Raw genomic sequence first — 20,579 nt, forward strand, 5'->3', positions numbered from 1 at the left:
TTTGGTTCCAAATAAATATCATAACCACACATGAAGGGACCAATGAAACAAAGTCACAACAAAGTCAACAACCAGATATTTGTCAGGTTCCTAAACCAGCCAACAGAAACACTCAAGGGAGGGGCACATCACAAATCCTGCTGTGTCACAGCATGGTCAGGACTCTGCCGAAAGAGCATTACTGTAGCTGGGGCAGGCCTGTCAGAGGCTCAGGATCAGCTCAGCACCCGGGAAGGTCACTAACAGAGTGACCTTTCAGAGGCAGAAGTTTACCTACCTACTTCCAACTATCTACTCTAACTTTTTTTTCCTGACCCAAGTCACCTATGCCTCCTCTTCCCTCCAGCTTGGGCCAGTGTGTCTTTAGAGACATTCTACTCTGTATGCAGCCCTCTAAGATGGACTGAACTCCAGACTGGTGACAGGTACTTACTCAGGATCATTTATGACAAACCCTCTCCAGAAGTCAGGTGGTTGAACCAGGCCTTTCTCACAAAATGAAAAGGAGAGAGACAACTCCCAAAATGCTGAACAGTCAGAAGTATAAGCATAACCTCGTGGGAAGAGCTGTTTTTAAGTTCTGGCACTACTTCCTGTGGACTAAGGACTTCAAATTCAGGCTTCTCAAATTATGTGTATATATAATATCAAAAGAGGGATGGGGGATGAACCCCTGGTTCGAAAGCCAAGTAGTACCAAGTAACTTGCAACCTCATTGCTTGGACGTAACCTTGCTCTGGTAGACTATGAAGAACTAGCTCGAATGGAATAAAACAGAATTACTGAATGATCCAACAAAACAATGTGAAATATTCAATGCCTTAACTCTCTTCCTGACATTCTTAAATAGCAGTAGAGACATATTCTTCATTCCAGAAGAGTACCTTATAGATTAATCACCAGGGTAGGTCATTCACTCAGTCTTGCTCTATAGCTCCCATCTTTGCCTCTGTGGTTTGATATCTAATCATTTGTAAAAATATTTTTTTTTTTTTCTACAGGAGAATCTAAATAAACTACCAAATAAACTGATTGTTATAGAGTACTTCTAAGAATATGGGTTATTTAGCTCTAGTACCTTCTCTGACCTATGCAGAGTGGGAGATATGAAAACAAGTATTTCACAGCTGCTGAATAAGAAAACTTATTCTGATGCTATCAATAGAGAGACATATACAGAACATATCAAAGTCTCAATATCAGCCATCTATTGTATGGCATCTGATACAGTGACTTGAGTGAAGTCACTAATTTTACAATGCTCTTGGGATTTAAGATGAGGTAGGACACCAAGGAGCTCGGAAACATCTTGACTTCAGTATCAGCATTTAGTGATTCCTACCAGACTGGATGCCAGCAGCATGGAATTCTAAAGAATTGAGCAGCTACTTAGTATTATACTTAGGTTGCTAAAGTGACAAGCAGATAATTCAATTTGACATATGTATATAGACCCAAAATCAGTGTTTAGGTATTTAAACAAAAGAAGCCTGCTGTTCTGAAGTGGTCTCTGATAAGCCACAGAGTACCTTTAAAATGGAATCATTCTTATTTAATTACTGACAAGGAATTTATACGACTATCTGTAAATATTCAGTATAGAAAAGCTTTGTATTTTAAAAGTAAAAAGTAGATTTACCAGTAACTTTTAAAAATTTAAACTGCCTAAAATAGCCACATTTTATACACAAACATAAACATATTTTTTTCCCAAAGGTTTTTCAAAGATGTTAATTTCAATTAGAGGACATACTGTATGTGTCATCAAGCCTTAACTCTTAGTTTATACAAGTTACAATTGTCAATTTGATACATCAAATAAAAAGTTTTATACACTAAATCATTTCTTACATAAAATTATACAGAATAAAACTGATAGCTACAGAAAATAAATCATTATCCGGTCAAACTATAATTATACTACTTCCTGCTCTAATCTCAACAGGATTTCCTCTCTCACTTGAATATGCTCTAAATAATGAGAATTCCAAGCTGAGCTAATCTTTTTTACAAATGTTAATCAATTAACAGCTACCTGAAATCATTGCAAAATCACTGCAAGTCACTTGAAAAGATGTACTTGCCATCTGTTTAAAATGTTTAGATTTTAGTAGGGTCTTCTTTTACACGATCAGTCTATTTTCATGTAATGAAGAGAGCACTATACTTTGGGACACATTTAGCTCCCACAATGTTATTGTTGGACTTTGTTTAAGCACACCTGTGTGCTTGCACTAAGTCAATAATATCATGGGCTTCATTCAGTTACAAAGTTTGAATAATTGGATAGGAATAAAGGAATACTTACTGAGAGATGAAGTCACTGTGAGGTTAATTATTTCAGTGGAATTTGAATCAATCATTACATGTTAATGAGTGTCCTCTGGATCAGTTTTTGTGCACAGTGCTAAACTCTAACTCAATCAGTACCACATTAAAATCTTTCAAAAAAAAAAATCCTGGAGCATTATTCAATTTTGGAAATGTTTATGTTTCAGTGACTTCATGTATTTATTTTGATAAAACAGAATGAATGTAGACAAACAACTCTTAGGTAGACAAGTTTATACTTGTAACTAGAATAGTATCCAAGATTTTGCAGTGGAAGTTCTCTGTGAAACACCACATCAATCACAATGTTTAAACCTGGTACAAAGACATTATGTGTGGATTAGCTGACAGAGACTTTGGGGAAAAGATCCCTGTAGCAACTTTATGGTAAAAAATGTCCTCTTCCAGTATTTTTAAAAGCAATGATAGATCAATGGTATGAACACTTTGTACCTGTTAAATCCCTTGCCAAACAAAATCATAATCTTTTCAATTTATAGGATTACCTCTACTGGAGACTTTCTGAGAAGTGAGAGGGATAATAATAGGATACAAGACACTCTTGCATAATTAATCCATGAAACATTGTCTACAGGGAAAAGCTTAAAGAAAAAGAGCAACTCTGAGAAATATGAAGGACTGTTTTTAAAAGGCAGTATTGTAGTAGCCTAATTAGGATGACATAGCTCCATAACAGTGCTTATCATTTGTATTTTCTGCAAATGTAGCTTTACAATGCCAAAATTAGCCAAGGATGTCCTGTCTACAGTCATCCTAAGGCTATAAGGATATCTAAGGCTACTAAGGCTATCCATAACTATGATGAATCAGTTTTACCATGTACGCACTGAAAAAGGGCACGATTCTAAATAGTAGCACAGTATTTCTACAAATTAACTGAATATAATACACTCTATGTAAGTAGTACATCCTACTATAAAAATCGCTCTTATGAATGCAATGGAAAACACAGAAGATAAATTCCTTTCCAGAGATGAGTATAGTAATTTAATAATAAGCTTTTAAAATTAATTTTCTTACTTGAGCACTAGCACTAAATTGACAGTATGGGGCATAATGTTTCACAGCAAGAAAACTTATTCCTCTTTTACTTCTGATAATGATAGAAGATTGTGTTTTATAAATGCACTTATAGATCCCTTATTATCCATGATTACCTTCTCTATCTAATTATTATTTATTTGTGAAGATATTTTCTGTCTGTCAATAGATTTAATGCAAACCTAGAAAGTTTCTAAGTTGGCAACTGTTACCTGGTATTTGGAATATAATTTTAGAATGTTTTTAACCAAATTCATAGTGCTAGAAATTACATTTTGTCCATTTTCATAGAACATAAGAAATACTGTTAAAAAGTCACTTGGGGGACAATGAAAGGACATTAAACAGAAGACCACTAATTAATTTAGAAGTTACATTATCTGTTTCATCTGATATATCTTCATGCAACAGATTTTATTTGCTCTGAAATCAGTTTCCGAGACAGGCTGAGTTTTACAAATAACAAGTTGCTTTGACAAAGATATATTTTTAAACGGACAATGATTTTCAAATCAAAAGATAGCGCATAATTATGTAAGGGGTTCACAAATACATTTACTGGATAAAATCTATTTCATACTGGAAATTAGAATATTCTTATATATATTTTAATCTGATGAATACAAATAATTGCTCTTCAAATGTAAGTTTACTTACCATATCCAATAGGCAATAAAATTTTCCATGTACAATCTAAGTTACTAGGGTAATTTCCAGGAAAGCCTGGGCTCAGGATCACACCACCCATGTTTGTCAGTGTTCCACCACATTTAGCTATTAAAAATAAAAAGAAAGTCACTGTATCTTTTAATAATATTATTTCTTAATATTTGGCATATGATTAATTCAAAAATGGATTTTCCATTTTATCCCCATGACCCCCAAGCAGTGAAATTTATCACAGTCAAAACATTCCTCATTCAAGTTAGAGCAAAATGCTTACTTAATGCAATATGTTCAATGTGATTTTATTGCAAATGTGCAGTTGCACATATAGACTGGGTAATCCATTGTCTCAGCTTGACAATTACAGTTAAAAAGGTTTGGTGCTATGTTGAGATAGGCTTCATAATCAGAGGAACAAATTTGGAATTAAACTGAATTATGACACTGATCCATGATGCAGCTGCAGATCTGCTAGTTAATATAGCTAAAACCACACTTGAGTTTAAAAACAAACAAACAAAAAAACCTCACCACAGTTCTTTCTTTAATTCAGGAAGAGGATAGACTAGTTGCATAACAGAATTATTCTTTGCTTATATCTGTATGCTATTTTTCAACAAATTCATGTGTTTGGAGATTGAAAAGCCATTTGCATCATTTAGGATGACATAAAACTAAACTATAATATGTGAAGCAACTTCTTTAGAAGTGGCTGAGTTTACACCTTTGCTAGGACAATTATATGAAGGAAGAGTAACTTCAAGAAATCAAATTACAATCTTGTAATTTACATTTATTATTTGAGGAATCACTACTTTAAAGCCTATGAATCGTCATGCCAAGTGTTACAGTGATTTATGATCTGGTAACAGAATTATGATACTCTGCATTGTGACAATTGTACTGAAAAAATGAAACTAACCTACTGGTTAGACAACACAAGAAATTGAATCAAAATAGGAAAAACAACACTAAAAAGCTGAGAAATCAGCCTCAAACTTCTCAAATACCTCTACCTCCCTGCAACGTTAAATACATTATTTAGTGAAAATAACAGATTTTGGTTTGCATTTCTAGAAAAATCAACATTTTAAGGGTTGGAGGTGGGAGAGGGGGGTCATGGTTTAAGGGTTTTTTTGTTTTCTTGGGAGTATTTTAGCTTCCAGGACAGCAAAATTTCATGAACTAAAGAAAAAAAAATCAATGAGCATACTGTTTGCTAATACGAACTATATTTAATACACAAGGTGAAACATAAGATTAGCACAACAAAACCCCCACCCAAACCCGAAAATACACCTTCCTGAATAAATTTTCCATTTCTAAAATTGATTTGAAGGAACTGCACTGCTTTCATATTAATCAGAAGTGACTGCTTCTGTAGAAGTTGACAATACAAAATAATACATAGGCCCAACTTGACAAGGAATCTTTAAAACCATTTCACATTAATATTGCTCGATATCATCCCAATCTTTCAAATTCCTCTTAGATATGAAGCTAAAAGGAACAGCTTTTGCTGACTGTATATTAAAGTTAAAAGCATTCACTGAAGAATGTATTTCAAAGCTGAAATGACAGAACATTATGATGGAGCTGTGCTTCTCTCCCCTCCATTCCTGCTTTTTCTTGAAATAAGCATGCCAAAAGACACCAGAATCTTGATTCTCTTAAACTTTGTTTAATCAAGAAATAATACAGTAGAACAAGATTGTTATCTACACAGGAAAAACTCAGATCTGTTGGGTAAGGTCTTAGTGTGCTTAAAGGGGAAATTCTTTTTAGCTTTGCTTTTTAACTCAGCATCGTTTAACAACTTTCTCAGATGAAAAGAGTCAGCTGTTTCTGGATCCCTAAAACTCTTTTTCATTCCACCAACCCTGAAGGCTTGGCTTCAGAGCTGCTCTCCACTGCAGACAGACTGCCTGCTTCTTTAACAAGTCTCCTCAGCTCCCTGCATGACCTGCCTTGTTCTTGAAAAGGTTCTCCAAGCTGAGCATGCTGCAAAAGGAATCTGTTAACTTCCTCTCCCTTCTGAAGAAGATTCAGCCTGATTCAAAGAAGAGTATTCAGGACAAGCTAAACAACGGTAAACAAGGACAAGCTAAACAACTGTTTCTTCCTTTGCACACTCTCACAATATTTTTTTAAACAGCATATACAGAAATAAAGAAACAAAGAAAGAAAGAAAGAACAATTTATGTATATATATATCTTTCATATATATACATATAAAAATAAAAATTTTATTGTAATTTTTCTGTATTTCATAGACACAAATGGAAACTCAAAAAAGTTTTGAATGAAACAGAATTAAGTGAAGGAACAATAGGCATGACAAATCCAGGAGTTTCTTCTGACTGATGTTCAGAACACAGTGAAAACAAGTAAGTATCCATACCAATGCAGAGAGGAGATGGATAGTTCCAGCGTCGAACTGTTCCTGGCATACAAGAAATATGAGAACGGCCCTGTTTGGAAAGGGCAAAATATTAGATTACAGATACTCATTATGGGACTTTCCAGGAAGGCAGAGCTACAGAGGACCTCCTGGATCATCTTATCTGTGTCTTTTCTTACATCAACCAACTGCATTATAATTACTTCTATGAATTTGTTAAACTCTATTTTCAAATGCTTCAGGTTTCATATTCTTGTTTTTCTACTGGATAAATGTTCTAAAACACTCTTCCTTTGATAACTTGAAAACCTCTTCACATTTTTGACTAAATATAAGGCTGGTTACAAGACAGAAGTAGCTGACTACAGGTATTCATATGGTCAAATTGGTTCACTCCCTATTTCCATTCCAGAGTACTCATCCACAGTGTAAGCATACTAGTTCATTTTCAGGCTGCAATCTGTAGTGAAACAACCATTGCTCTGAGTGACTAGTACAGACCCAGAGAGGAATTTGTTTCACATCTGCTTGCTACAGATGGTATGGATGTGGACCATGCCAAGACAGTCATCCACAATTACCAGCAGGCCTTGAACTCTCACATGGCCTCACAACATGACCCACTGCATACATGCAACATCTTGGCAGACAGCTATAAAAGTACAAGTGCCTCTCTATTTAGCTGTCATGTTTAATTTACTCTGCCTATTTTTAAGAAACATCACAAGAACCAAGCAGAATCATGTGGAAGCTGGAAGTGACCTGCAAAGCCTATTCCCACATATTTCAGGGTGCCTGCCCAGGACCAACTGCAAAATGCTCCCAGCTTTGCTTGCGCTGGTAACAGTTTAAGTTGAAAACTTAAACAGTAGCACAAAAAAAAGGTCTTTTTTTGTCAATTCTGTGCTCTGAGTAACTCAGGTTATGGATTCTGCTGTTGGAATGTGAAAGCTGAATAAACTGGCAGGTGTGAAAGAGTCTGATATATATATTGAGACATGGCACTGACAGCAAGGTTTAGTTCCTGTCTTAATCATTTGGATATACAAACTTGGGCAAGTCACTTAACATCTCCTGTGATGTTATAAATATTGTGTTATAAATATTGTGTTATAAATATTGATGTCATAAATACTGTGATGTGATAAATATTGAGTCTAATATTTAGTAAGGTAGCACATTTTATCAATATAATATGAAGACTTATTTAAATATTATTTGTCCATAGCAATCAGATTCTCATAAAAATAAGAAAAAAGATAGAATAAGTAAACTATGGTAAAGGAAAATCCATTTGATGAAATTACTTCTGCATCATTTGGTATTTTTATAAAAAAGAAATTACACACACTACCTTGAATAAAGTTCATATAGAATTGTATGGAATTGTATGGAATAAAACTACTTTAATTAATCATTTAGTTAAGTATATTTAGACAAACAGCTTTTGAAAGACAAGCTGAAGCATTTCCAAAAAATGGCTTGGAAGGAAAAAAAAAATCAGTTTTCATTAAAATGATGAAAAATTAAATTAGTCTTTTTCTTATAAAAATTATACAAATTGATAACAATTCAATATTTTTTTTTTTTAAAAGCAGCCTTTTCATTTTAAAGGAAAAATGTGTATGCACTTATTGTGTCATCTTAGTTACTTGCAAAATGGATGAGGTTTTGAATAATTTACTTAATGCAATATTCCCTGATTTATTTTATTCTCTCTTCCTAGTCTTCTATGATTGCATGTCTCTGATGTGAGTCGGGAGGAAGCCATAATTTAACTACCACAGTAAAAAAAAAAGTAAAATGGCCTATAAAAGATCTTTTGCAAAATAAAATGAAATGGTTCCTCTGGCTTCAAGTCTCTTCCCAACAAGAGCACACTTTGATTTCAGTCTTTTAAAGTCCCCTCCTGAGGGGAGACACTTAATCCTACAGCTAGCAATTACCTTTCTTATGCATCTCCAGGTAGTAGTTTGAGCTCTGTGACTTTTCTGGTAAGTCTCAATTATAAACTAATCCACACCTGATTGTTATTGCTAGCTGTGAATATGTTCTCTAAAGACTGAGGGTAAATTCACAGCCAGAGTGGAAAAAAAAAAAGAAAAACGGATCTGCAAAGTTATGCTGATCTATACTTGTTGAATAGCAAACATACTGTGCCTCATAGAACCTTATTTTCATTATTATTTCTTTTTAACTTAGAGCCATTTTTACTTGTGCTGTCTGAGCAACATACTATACATACATGTGTATGCACTTTCTTACAGCAGAGTCCATACAGCATAGAAATCTTCATTAATATTTTGAAAAGATTCAAACTCTTTTCTATTGAATTTGGATATTGAAGGTCTTTTGTTTTACACTTTAGACAAGATCATGAAACTAGTTTTTATATAAGTCAGATTCCACAGTTAGGATTAAATTTATATATGTATGGAAATAGAGGTGAGAAGTACAGTTAAGGAACAATATGCTACGAAATTTTAAGAAAGTATTTCATTATAGAATCCCTGTAAGTATAAAAACAAAAGTGCAGTTAGTCATATTCAAGGACTACAGAAAATACCTGCACACAGACAAAAAACGTTGTGTGGTTTCGTGATAGTGGTATACACAGTGTATTAAAGTTTAGCATTAACACAGATCTGTTTCTTAGGTGCAGATCTCTTCGTCACAAATACATTATTGTTTTATACTAATACTGTATTTATGAACTCACATTTCTGACTTTTTTCTAAGTAAAAATAGCTCCAAAACATAAATTCAGAGCTAACAATCTGTATCTTCAAGAGGTTTCCCGTACTCATTCCAACTACTTCTGAATTATTCATATTCTACTGTTATCACTCCACCTCGATATTTCAGCAGTACTATTTTAAGTACGACAGAAAATTCAATGATGCTGTATCTTGAGAGTTTATCTATTTCTAATCCATGTCAATGGAATCATCCCCTTTGTTCATATGGAAAATTCAGATGTTTCATAGCTGAAAAAGTAGGGAGAGAAAAGTGTGCAATATGATGGGCAATATAAGTAGGAGTCACTCCACCAAACCTAAGCAGTTTAAAGTTAGATACCCATGTTAACCTTCTGACATCCTAATCAGTGAAGAAAGACAAGAGTAAGGTACCCGTCCTAACACAAAATCTTAGTATGAATCAGTCCTTGGAGGTGTGTGACTGTTTGTCTCTAGTGTCACAATGAGAGCCTAAACTGCCAATTCAGATTAGATAGCTGGCTTTTAGATGGAATAAATTGGATTAGATGCTACTCCATCTCCAGAGGAAAGTTAGTATAGGGTAAGTTTTTCACTTGTTTCTATAGGGTCAGTGCTATAGGTTAACTGAACAATCAGATGTTTGCCTATATATATTTCAGTCTTAATGGCTCAGAAGCAGTGGCTTGGATCACAGCAATGAGGTGCTAGGCACCTATTGGCAATTATATGAACAGCAATTATATGACAGCCCTACCAGCATCACAATCAGATCCTGATCCATAGGGTGGAACTGAATAAAAATACATAAAGAATTCCACACAGCTTTTCTACAAATATTCAAAACAGGAATCTTTCTCAAAGAAGCAAAAAATAAATTACTTTTGGTTTAATCCAACAACTCTTAAAATACAATTATATTTATTGTTGTGCAACCAAGTTTATTGTAGGCTGACTTCCAGATAGATTCTGCATTGAAATAGAATGTCCTGAGTCTAGGGATTAATAATAATAAATTTAGCTCAATGCATACAAAAAAGGACTATAAGAACATATAAGCTACATCTATAATAGTAGAAGTACTTGGGCTTGTTTTCTCTCCTTGAGGTCAAATGCACATTCTTTTGTATATCTAACTCCTTAACTTTTTTCTTCCGAATTTACCTCCAAAACAAAGTGTCACGATGCAAACTGCCTATCAGGAATAGTCTCTGGCTTGTGATAATTACTGAACAGTGATACTTCACCTTGGCCAAAACCATGCCAGCACCTCATTCTAACAAATTAATAGCACTGAAGATCAAATTTCAGTTCCCATAGCTTTGCCTTGACTATAGCAATATAGATGTATCTGTAGAGTATGGCATTTCATCATATACTTATTTTAATGCTACTTTGAAATAGAAAAAGGTTAATGGTTCATTAGCAGTCTTTAAATGGAAGTCAGAATCTATTTGGGAGTCAAGCTTTAATGACAGCCAGTCCTTTTGAAGGGACAGTATAATAAAAATATGATATCAAATCTTGTATGTCTCTCATTTCTTACTGACATTACTGCTACCTACAAAGGATACTGTAAAGGAAAGATGAAATAGGGAAAATAAAGTTTAAAAAGTCCAAAAGTTAAAGGTTTTAAACCAGTAGATATTTTCAAAATAATATTAAATTTTCCTTTGCTGGAAAGAGAAAAACTTAAGTAGTTTATATATGAACCATCACCTGGCTTGTAAGCAATCCTCGAACCATTAAATGAGCAGCGAGTGCTCAAGATGGGTAGAGTAGGCTTTATTGTGCACAAGTCTTGAATCCTTTCTAATTAATAGGATACATGTATGACAATCTTTTTTGCTATGGATATGGGATGCTTCTGATACAGACTGTTTCAAGTTATGCTATAAATGTAAAGAGCATGGATTAGGTTAAAGACTTGACCCTATATCTATAATACATGACGGAAAAGGTAAGCATATTGCTGATTACCTCGAGAGACTTTTCAAGTGCAGCTGTTCCCACAGCTAGCCTAGAGCTAAGATGTTCAGTCTGAATCCTGTCTGAATTTTAGGAGAATAGTAAGGAATACTGAGACCAAAGAATAAGCCTATATATGCTGAGGGAGCACTGAATTGGCAAACATCAGATAGGGAGCCATGACTTTATCCTTCTCTGGAGCAGAAGTTGTGACACTTTGCTTTCTCTGATACAGTGGTATGCTTTTACATTTTCTTGAGTGAGACCTATTACCACTCAAAAGGTTCTGGACTCAAATGTTTTCAATGTATCACACCAGTGGTGGACTATATGTAAATGAATTAGAGGAACTAATGAGGGAAGAAAAAAGCTTTCAGTCTTAGATTTACATAGTACTGTGACATTTACAAATAGCAGCTCAATAATGTGTCTACCCTGGGAAACTAAACCAGTCTGTGAACAATGAACATCCCCAATCTGTGAACTAACTTGTAATATTTCTTTCCTTGAAAGATTTTTAAGAGTAGATTTAGCATGAATAAAATTTGCGTTAGAAACTAAATTCTACAATTTCTGAGCAGAATACAAAATCCCATAATGTACCACTGTGGTACATTATGGCATATTTGTGGCATATTATGGTACCACATATTATGTATAATATGTCATAATATAGTATGGCATATTATGGTACCACATATTATGTATAATATGTCATAATATAGTATGGCATATTATGTACCACATATGGTACATGTGGCATAAATGTGGTACCACACATGGTACCACTGTGGTTAAAATTTCACCTAGAGGGACCACTTCCAGAAATAAAAAAACACAGTACAGTTTCAATAAGCATAGTACTAAAATAATTTTATAGAGAAAACATTTTAACCATATTATTTCCTTGTCCATTTTGATGCTTTTACTGCTCCATCATATGTTAATCTACAACAAGATTTGCCAGCCCAGATTTACTGATAGGCAGACATGCTACACATCCACAGCTTTATAATGTGGGAGTACTCACATAGGGTCTACTTAAATCACCTCTATGGACACACTACAGACCCTTCATTAAAATAGGTTTTGGGTGGGGCTATTGCCATTTTGTTGCAATTATTCCACAGTGTATAATTAAAAGAAAAAAGAAAGAAATAAATACCTGTAATGTATATCCTGGCTCACACTGAAATGACAAAACATCATTCACCATATATCTATCTCCTGATTTGATTCCATTGCTAGGAATTACTGGTTCTGGACAGGCAGCAAGGCCTACAGCTGAGGAAAGTAAACACAAAGATTGAAAAAACATAGATAAGTGGACAACAGCTCTTCATTGATATTCTCTGCTCTAATGAATTCTTTGCACAGCTTTGGTATTTTTAAGAGAACATTAATTAAAAATTTACTTTAACATTAAACTCAAATTTTGTTTAAAACACAGAAGTTTTCAGAACTGCCCTGCAGAATACAAATGGTATGACTGAAACACAAAGATTATATACTGTGACTATACCAATTACTATGTCATATTGCTATCACATACTATGCCATTTTATTGTCTTCAACCAGTATGGTAACTTCAGTATATTGAACAGCCTTTTTTTAAATTTTTTTTTTCCTTTCTTATCCTTATGAAGATAATGGAGAGAGAAAGAGGGAATACACTTTATGCATATTCTCTCTTTTCAACAATAGATGAGCAGAACTACTGAGGTTAGGTGGTAGAGCCTTTTGGAACAGCAGCTAAAGGCCAAGGGTGTTCCTTATGTTTAGACAACTCCATTGACTACAAAGAAGTTCAGACATCTGAAATTTAGTACTCTTAACCCAAAACTAAATCTTTGCGTAAGAGTGACAGGAAAGACTGTTCTTAACTATTTTTAAGCCAGGTGTTAGCAAACAGAAGATTAGTTTTACAAAGACTCTCCATGTTTAGTTATTTCTCAAATGTGTTCACCTAAATTTGGCAACCTGAAGTACTAGCTTCTGCTTTTTGCCAAGTGCATATCACTTTTCTTTTTCTTCCTTGTGTGCTTATTTAAGGAGTTTGTTAGCCAGTACAACTGAAAATTAAATATCATCTCTGCTATCTAAGCTAAAATGCTCCAAATGAACCAGACAGTTGAGAAACTGCTGATTAGATTCAATAATTCTGTGCTTTTAAGATTTTCTTTGCAAACAGAAGGACCAGCAGAATTAGTTTGCCAGTTTATGGTCTGACAGAATCTCATTCCCCTTATAAAATTCAAAGCTTTATTTGAAGTCAAAAATCAATTTAAAATATATAATATTATCATGAAGTCATTTATTAATTAGAGAAAGTTACTAGTGAAACATAAATATGTAACTGTTATATTTTATTAAAATATGAAGTGTAGAAGCCAGAACAGAACAGAAATTATTTTCACAATGTGTGAGAACAGAACTTTAGAATCTATTAACACAAAATTATGTAAAAATCAGACAAAAATAATACTATCCTGAATGTGATATTGTGTATCCTTCAGTTCACTTGTATGAAAAAATAACTGCCTAAATGCTACAACTCTCACTGTCTTCTTATGAAATCTAACCCCTTTGGTGACAGTAAGAACAACTTTACAGAGTGTTTAGTACAGAAATTACATGATATTTGGCTTTACTCTGATATCTGACATTTTGGAGTCTGTTGTTCCAGACGGTTCATCATGAAACAATATCTGATATTATTCAATGAGACCCTAGTCTTTCTACAGAAATACAATTTTCTTTCAGATAATGCACATTTTGATACAGACAGGGTTTTAACTTTATGCCCTAAACCTTTATGTATCTACTTTTAATCACTCAAATATAAATGCCTTACAAATCTTAAGTACACACATAAGAATTTTGTGTTTCCTACTTCACCCACTTCCAGTCAGTTTTTTGCACCTCAAGGTTTAGTTGAAGCAAATATATTTTTCCTAATGAAACACACAGAAGTTTGAAATAGCTTTTATACTTTCACCTGAAAATTGTGATTGCTGAGCCATTTTTTTTCTTTCCTGGAATACTTTCCATAATCCTTTATGTCCTGTGCCCTTGAGTCTTACTACATTTCACTTTTTTCAGGAATGAACAGTGATAATGGCAAGCCATTCTACTGCTGAGTGACAGCTATCAAGGTATGAAGTGTAGTCTTTGTAACAACTGATGCAAGAGTTATTAAACTAAATATTTTCTAATTAGCACATAAATAATTATTTAATAGTTGCAAGCAAGATCTCCCTGAAGTAGTTCCTTTATGTACTGGAATGTATTATTTAGGAAAATATCTAAACATTCTTTCAAGATTTTCATCAATTTTTACCACAGAATTTACAAATGTTGGTGTTCTACCAATATCATCAACTTTCAAATGATGTTATGGTGACTTCGTGTTGCCTGTAGGGAATTCATGTGTGGTCATTATGTGGAACTGTAGTGTTCCAAATAGGCATGAGGATATCGTCATTAACTTCAATGGTTTTGGTTTTGTTGCAGTTTCCTAGTATCATTCTTTTTGGTCAACCACTCTGTATTCCGCAATACCATAAATGTATCCATGTCTGGAAAATTTCTTTGAGTATAGGTACTAAATAGGTGTGGTCTGCATCCACACAAACTGTCCATTTGCTCCAGTATTATGTGAAGGGTAACATCTTGTTTCAATAATTCAAATTATAGTATACAGACTATTGTTTACTAATTTGAGAATCCAGTGTTCAGACACAACTTAAGTGAACCAAGCCTTATTTCTGCATTTCCTTACCTTTCTCACTCTTGAATAGAAAACAAAATTTAAAAATATCTGCTCCAAACTCACCATTATTAAATAAATAAGCACCTAACAAAGACATTGTGACTAAATTGAATATAGATAGCAATGTACTTGCTGAATTCTGTGAATATAAATTTGAGCTTCACTTCCCATCTTCAAGAAATTTGTATTTTGGTTGAACTCAGCATTCCTCTGTGTTGAGAGTTACAGGCCTGCAGTATTAGATCCTTATGAATAAAGTTATTTTTGTAGATTTTTCTGAGTCACAGAAACAGTTTTATAACAGTAACTGCAGAGCAATACAAATAATGTGCTTGTAATATAGCTCTTTCTATCATTAGTTAAATAGCACACAGAATTTAAATAGACTATGGTCAAAAGAAAATCTTCAAAGTAATTTTCTGTGCAACTGTTAGATATGGTATTACACTACATATTTTATCTTTAACAGATTCTAATAACCCAGTAAAATATTTTTCTTTCTGCTAGCTGCTTATAATTTGTATAATACTTTGTATACACTACTTCTTTTGTCTGAGGATACAACTTATAATATAGAATATTCTATCAGAATAATACAAAACACTATGCAAAATCCACTCATAATTGACTTTATTTGATATATCTGACATTAAGAAGCAATATTACCTCCCCAAAAGCAAAGAGAAAGTTAGAAACAGGGTCAAATATTATTGTGAATCCTCACCCTCATCATTCTAATCATGATATAATAGTAGCCTAGTTTAGTTAGATAACTAGTTCAGTTAGAACTGGTCCAAAAATCTAAAGAATGCTTGAAAGAAAGCAAACAAATTCTGGTATCCGGGGCCAAGCTAGAGAACTTAAATATTCAGACACTCTGAAATACAGTAAACTAGATTGTATGTGAACAGTAAGTAATAAAGGGAAAACATGTTAAATGTCAAGTACAAGCAATCAAAAAAGGACAAGGATTGCTTAGTGCATGCTCTTCAGAGCTCAGCTTCTGCTATGCAGTACAAGAGAGAACACATCAATGTCAAGAATGATAACCCTCTCCCTGACCTTCTTCCACTTACTGTCTGCTAAATACTTTCTTGGCTCCACTGTGGCATAAGACAAATATGCCTCACTTCCATAATTATATACATGCCTACAATTACCTCAAATTCTGTCCAAACATCACTGCCATTGCTGGCAGAAATAAAATCCTTTCTGGCATATCTGACAATGTGAATGCCCATTAGTGTCCATTTCAGAAAGCTGCAAACTGAACAACAAAAGAATTTCTTGACAGCTTGACCAAAAGTCATCAGGCTTTCTTTTTTTAATTCCTCCCTCCCGCCCCTTTGTGGCTAACTGAAACATATTGTTCTTTATTATATTACAAACATCAAGCTGGAGTGAATTGTTCTTTCCATTTTGATAATGGTGTATACCAAACCCCAAGCTGTCCCTTCCAAAACTGCATGCTTCAGACACCAGCCTAGAAAATGCATTTATCTTAATGAATTACTGCAAAAGGGGTCAGATTCACGTCAACAACTGATAGGATCAGGAAATTTAAATAAAAAATGGTACATTTATGATTCACACCTGCTTTAATACAGGGAAAAAGAAAACATTGCTGCACTGAAGAGCCACATTAAAGATTGAATTGCACGAAAGATCTTAATCTGGACCTACAAAAAACAATATGCTACTTAGAAGAATACATTTTCTTCTCTACTAGTCTGATTTTTATCTTTGAATTTATTAAAGATCTTTATGATAGAGAAGTACTACAGAAGATAGTCATTGTTCTCTAGTCCCCTTACCAGTGAATCCATTATTTCAGCTCCTGAGAACCTTTAGCACTTGAAAACATGCAATAGAGAAGCTTCAGAAGAGGAGACAGTAATTAAAAGTAAGCTTATGTTCTCACATGTATTACATTATCTTGGTATAACGGTAAAACAAAAGCTTACAAAAAGAATGATGCTGAATTGTTCCACATATCTTAATTCAAGGTAATAAGGCTAGATGACAATATTAAAATATTGCTTGCATAAAACAGGATTTTTACTTAAATATTTTAATTCTAATCACTACATTTGGATATATTCACACATATACTTATAGACATTTGTGGCCTTAACCTACACATCTATATTCATCATATATTCAGGTCTTACTAAAACAAACCTGACTTCAACCAAGAGGTTCAAGCAGCATGCTGTATGAGCAAACACTCATTATTTCCAGACTTTTTTTTTAATTTGTTTGTATATTAAAGAAAATATTGAAACTACTTCTGAATTAATAAATGAGATTTTAAGACCAAGCTTGAAACATCAGTGCCCACAAATGCAATTGAATTAAATAGACACATTTCTAAACCATACCGTTTGGATAGTTGTTTCCTTTGTTCATTAAGATTAAAAGGGATTCAATCAAATAGCAGGAATATTTATTCTTCCTACTGTTGCACATATTAGAAATGCAACAAAGCACATTTTGATTGGACTTGCTGGTGGCTGTGAAAATAATTGTTATTTATTCTATCACAGTTTGGAGGGAAAAACATACATATGAAGGATTAGTTTAACTTATTAATTCCTCTCTTTTCTACAATTATCTGTTGCATATTTTTACTGCTTTGTTTCTCATCATAGGTTATGGCAACCAGTTTAACACCTACAACCCTTCTGAAGTAACAAGAAACAACGCCACACAGTGGCTCTTAACAATACTTACAATTAAGTTACGTTATGACCAGAATGAAATTTCTCTAAGGCACTGACCAATTATTTCTTTTAATTTGAGTGAGTTCATGTATGTGACTTTAAAAAAAAAACCAAACCAAATCCAAAGAAAAAAAGGAAAAAAACTCATCTAAGTCATCAATTTGACTGTAGCATACAAATTGAGTATGACCTTTCAACTTCGACAACCAACTCATACCTACATCCTTAATGCCTAACACAAAAACACTCTAAAGTAAATGACAAAATTATATTAGTCACCAGAAGACTTGTGTGTTTTTGAAGTCTACAAAGGGTACATGTGCACTGCCTAGGTTAGACATGAACTGAGGTTTGCAGGAGCAGACTGCCCAGATCCCATGAAAATAAAGTTATAGATAGAAAGAACCCACAAATGGAGAGGGCAAGAGAAAGACACATTGCTAAAAGGAAGAAAAAGTTTCAAGAAATAAAACAATACTTATTCAATTATTGAAATTATCTTGAAATATTTAGGATTGAAATAAGCTGTCATCAGTGGCAGAAGCTTTTATAAAGTATTTATGAAGTTCTATAAAGTTACTTTAAAACAGCAATATACAGTGTGGAATCTAAGACAGGTGATCAAATGATAGCAAACTAAATATATATTTACTGAAATAAAGCTGGTTTCCCAAACATACTGGTCTAAAACCAGGCATGCTTATAACATTTACACTAGTGAAAATAACTTTTTAAGTAGAAACTCTCATCCATTTATTCTAAAATACTAAGGCGATGTACAAATTCTATTCTAGAGAAATAACTTCTATTTTGGATAAATAATTTAGTAGTGACTTAAGGACACTCTCCTCTGTTGCTCCTTGCTCCTTGCTCCTTGGAATTTCTTCCAAGGATGAAGGGAGTGTTCCTAAGTGATCTTCATTTCCTAATGTCATTGTGGAGACTTTTTTCATATAATGACATCAGGGGTCTGTAGGATTCCAGAATGGCAAATTCAGAGCAGTTTTACCTACTACTCTAATTTGAAATTTATGGAAAAGATAAGGCTAGATGAAACACTGTTAGGTCCACTTTGTCTCTTCTACCCCTGTTGTGGCCTGCTGATGCAAGATCTGAAGTTATTTGGACTTGATGCGATCAGCAGCTTCTTATTGTGAACTGACGTTTTTCTGGTAATATCTATGGTTGGAAAGCTAATTGTCTTCACTGCAATTCCTAAAGGTCTTCTCACTATAGAATAAATTATATTAAAGTGTAAGGCCATCTCTTCACTGTTCTAAGACGTAACACTCTCTTACCTACTTGGTGTTTGTATAGGAAGGATTTTAGTGGTTTTAGTTCTAATAATTTATGATTCTTGTTAATCAAAGAATAATGAATACACAGCAACTTTAATTGCACTTCCTGTTCATGTAATATTTTCTATTCACCCTCAAAAAATTTAAAACAAAGCTCATTTACTTAAATAATTTTCTTGAAATGTTTTAGGATTAAGCAGGAAGCCTGGTTCCCAAATCAAAAGAAAGCAAAAAAAAAAAAAAAAAAAAAGGCAATATAATGTGAAATTTGAAAAGAGGATTTGCAAAATTTTTGCCTTATGAAAAGCATTAAAGCTTTCTCAATTTCAAAGACAAATAGCTTTTTCTCTTTCCAAAATACTTATATCTAAAACCATATTAAAGGATCCAGTGTCCTCTGATGCATACATATATTTTCAATTAATGTTAACTGGGAACTATGTACATGTAGCAGGAGAAAAGAACTCAAAGATTATATACCATGAGGGATGTAGGTAGCTGTGAAGTTTGGTATTTTGGTTTATTGTTCCAGAAAATAAAATTAAGTCATGATCTCTGTGCATTTCCCTGAAATACAATGAAAAATCAGAACAACTGTGAATTTTTATTGTTAGTTTTGACTGACAGCAATTGATTGCTCAGGAAAATAACTTAATAAACAAAGCCATTCCCCTTCCACGAAAGAGCAGGAACTACATAGAATTGCATTTGGATTCATAAAAGCATTACTCAAATACTAAAATAAGCATAGCTATACATTAAATACTTCCAATAAAATCATTATTAAATTTTAATCAGGGTCACAGAAGACCCACCAAATTTCTATAGCAAAATACTTTAAACAAGAACAAAATGGCCTAGTTGAAAATGAAATAAAAAGTGTGCGTACAAATTCTAGTTCTCTGAGGACTAGCTAAAATTTATTTTTTTGAGACTTTCTTCTCTATGAACTGTCTATCCATAGGTAAAACACCATTAAATAACTAATCCTCTGCATCTACAGTGCTGGAGTGTTATGCTGGAGATTTTTAAAACACACAAATACATATTAATTCTGGTTTGCTTGCATGATTATATTATTGTCATTTATTACTATTTCTTTCTCTTTTCTTTTACAAAACTAAGGGACAGTTTTTCAGCTCATATAAACTGGCATAATTCTGTTGTTTCTTTAATTGAATCTATACTGATACTAGTTCTTATCGACAATATTTCCCAGCAACTTTGTGCTCTCTCTTCTTCTCTAGTGTGTCCCCTCAGCTTGCTTTCTGATCAGGAAATGAAAGGGATGTTATATAAATCTTTCTGGAAAACGGTCATTCATCTTTGAAATATTATTTTTTTCCATACGTCACTGAATTTCCTTTTGTTGTGACTACATAAAATAAAAAAGAAGCACTACAATAAAGAGCAGAATCGATGAATGGGGAAGAAGGCCTTTCTTACTGCAGGCCATTGCTTTTCCTCTGTCCTCACTGAAGACAAACTGAAAGAAGACAACAGAGTGGACTCCTGCAAAGCAGCTACTGACAACTTACAAAAAGTAAGAGAAGGTCTTTGTTACCTGCAGTGATTTGAACCCACATTGCTGCTACTCAGAGGAATATCCTTATCACAGAGGCATACAGAGAATTTCAGCAA

General features: G+C 33.6%; 1 protein-coding gene across 1 annotated transcript in view; it reads right to left on the reverse strand.

Annotated features, from left to right (window-relative positions):
- CSMD1 (CUB and Sushi multiple domains 1) overlaps positions 1 to 20,579 on the reverse strand; it is a 1,308,402-nt gene that overhangs the window by 166,176 nt on the left and 1,121,647 nt on the right. Inside the window, exons 38-40 of the mRNA XM_072855145.1 lie at positions 12,311 to 12,429; positions 6,461 to 6,530; positions 4,051 to 4,167 (exon numbers count right to left, since the gene is read on the reverse strand). Coding sequence (XP_072711246.1) covers positions 4,051 to 4,167; positions 6,461 to 6,530; positions 12,311 to 12,429 — 306 coding nt within the window. The remainder of the gene's footprint in view (positions 1 to 4,050; positions 4,168 to 6,460; positions 6,531 to 12,310; positions 12,430 to 20,579) is intronic.

This window comes from Ciconia boyciana, chromosome 3 (assembly GCF_034638445.1).
Source record: "Ciconia boyciana chromosome 3, ASM3463844v1, whole genome shotgun sequence".
In the NCBI taxonomy this organism is placed as follows: domain Eukaryota; kingdom Metazoa; phylum Chordata; class Aves; order Ciconiiformes; family Ciconiidae; genus Ciconia; species Ciconia boyciana.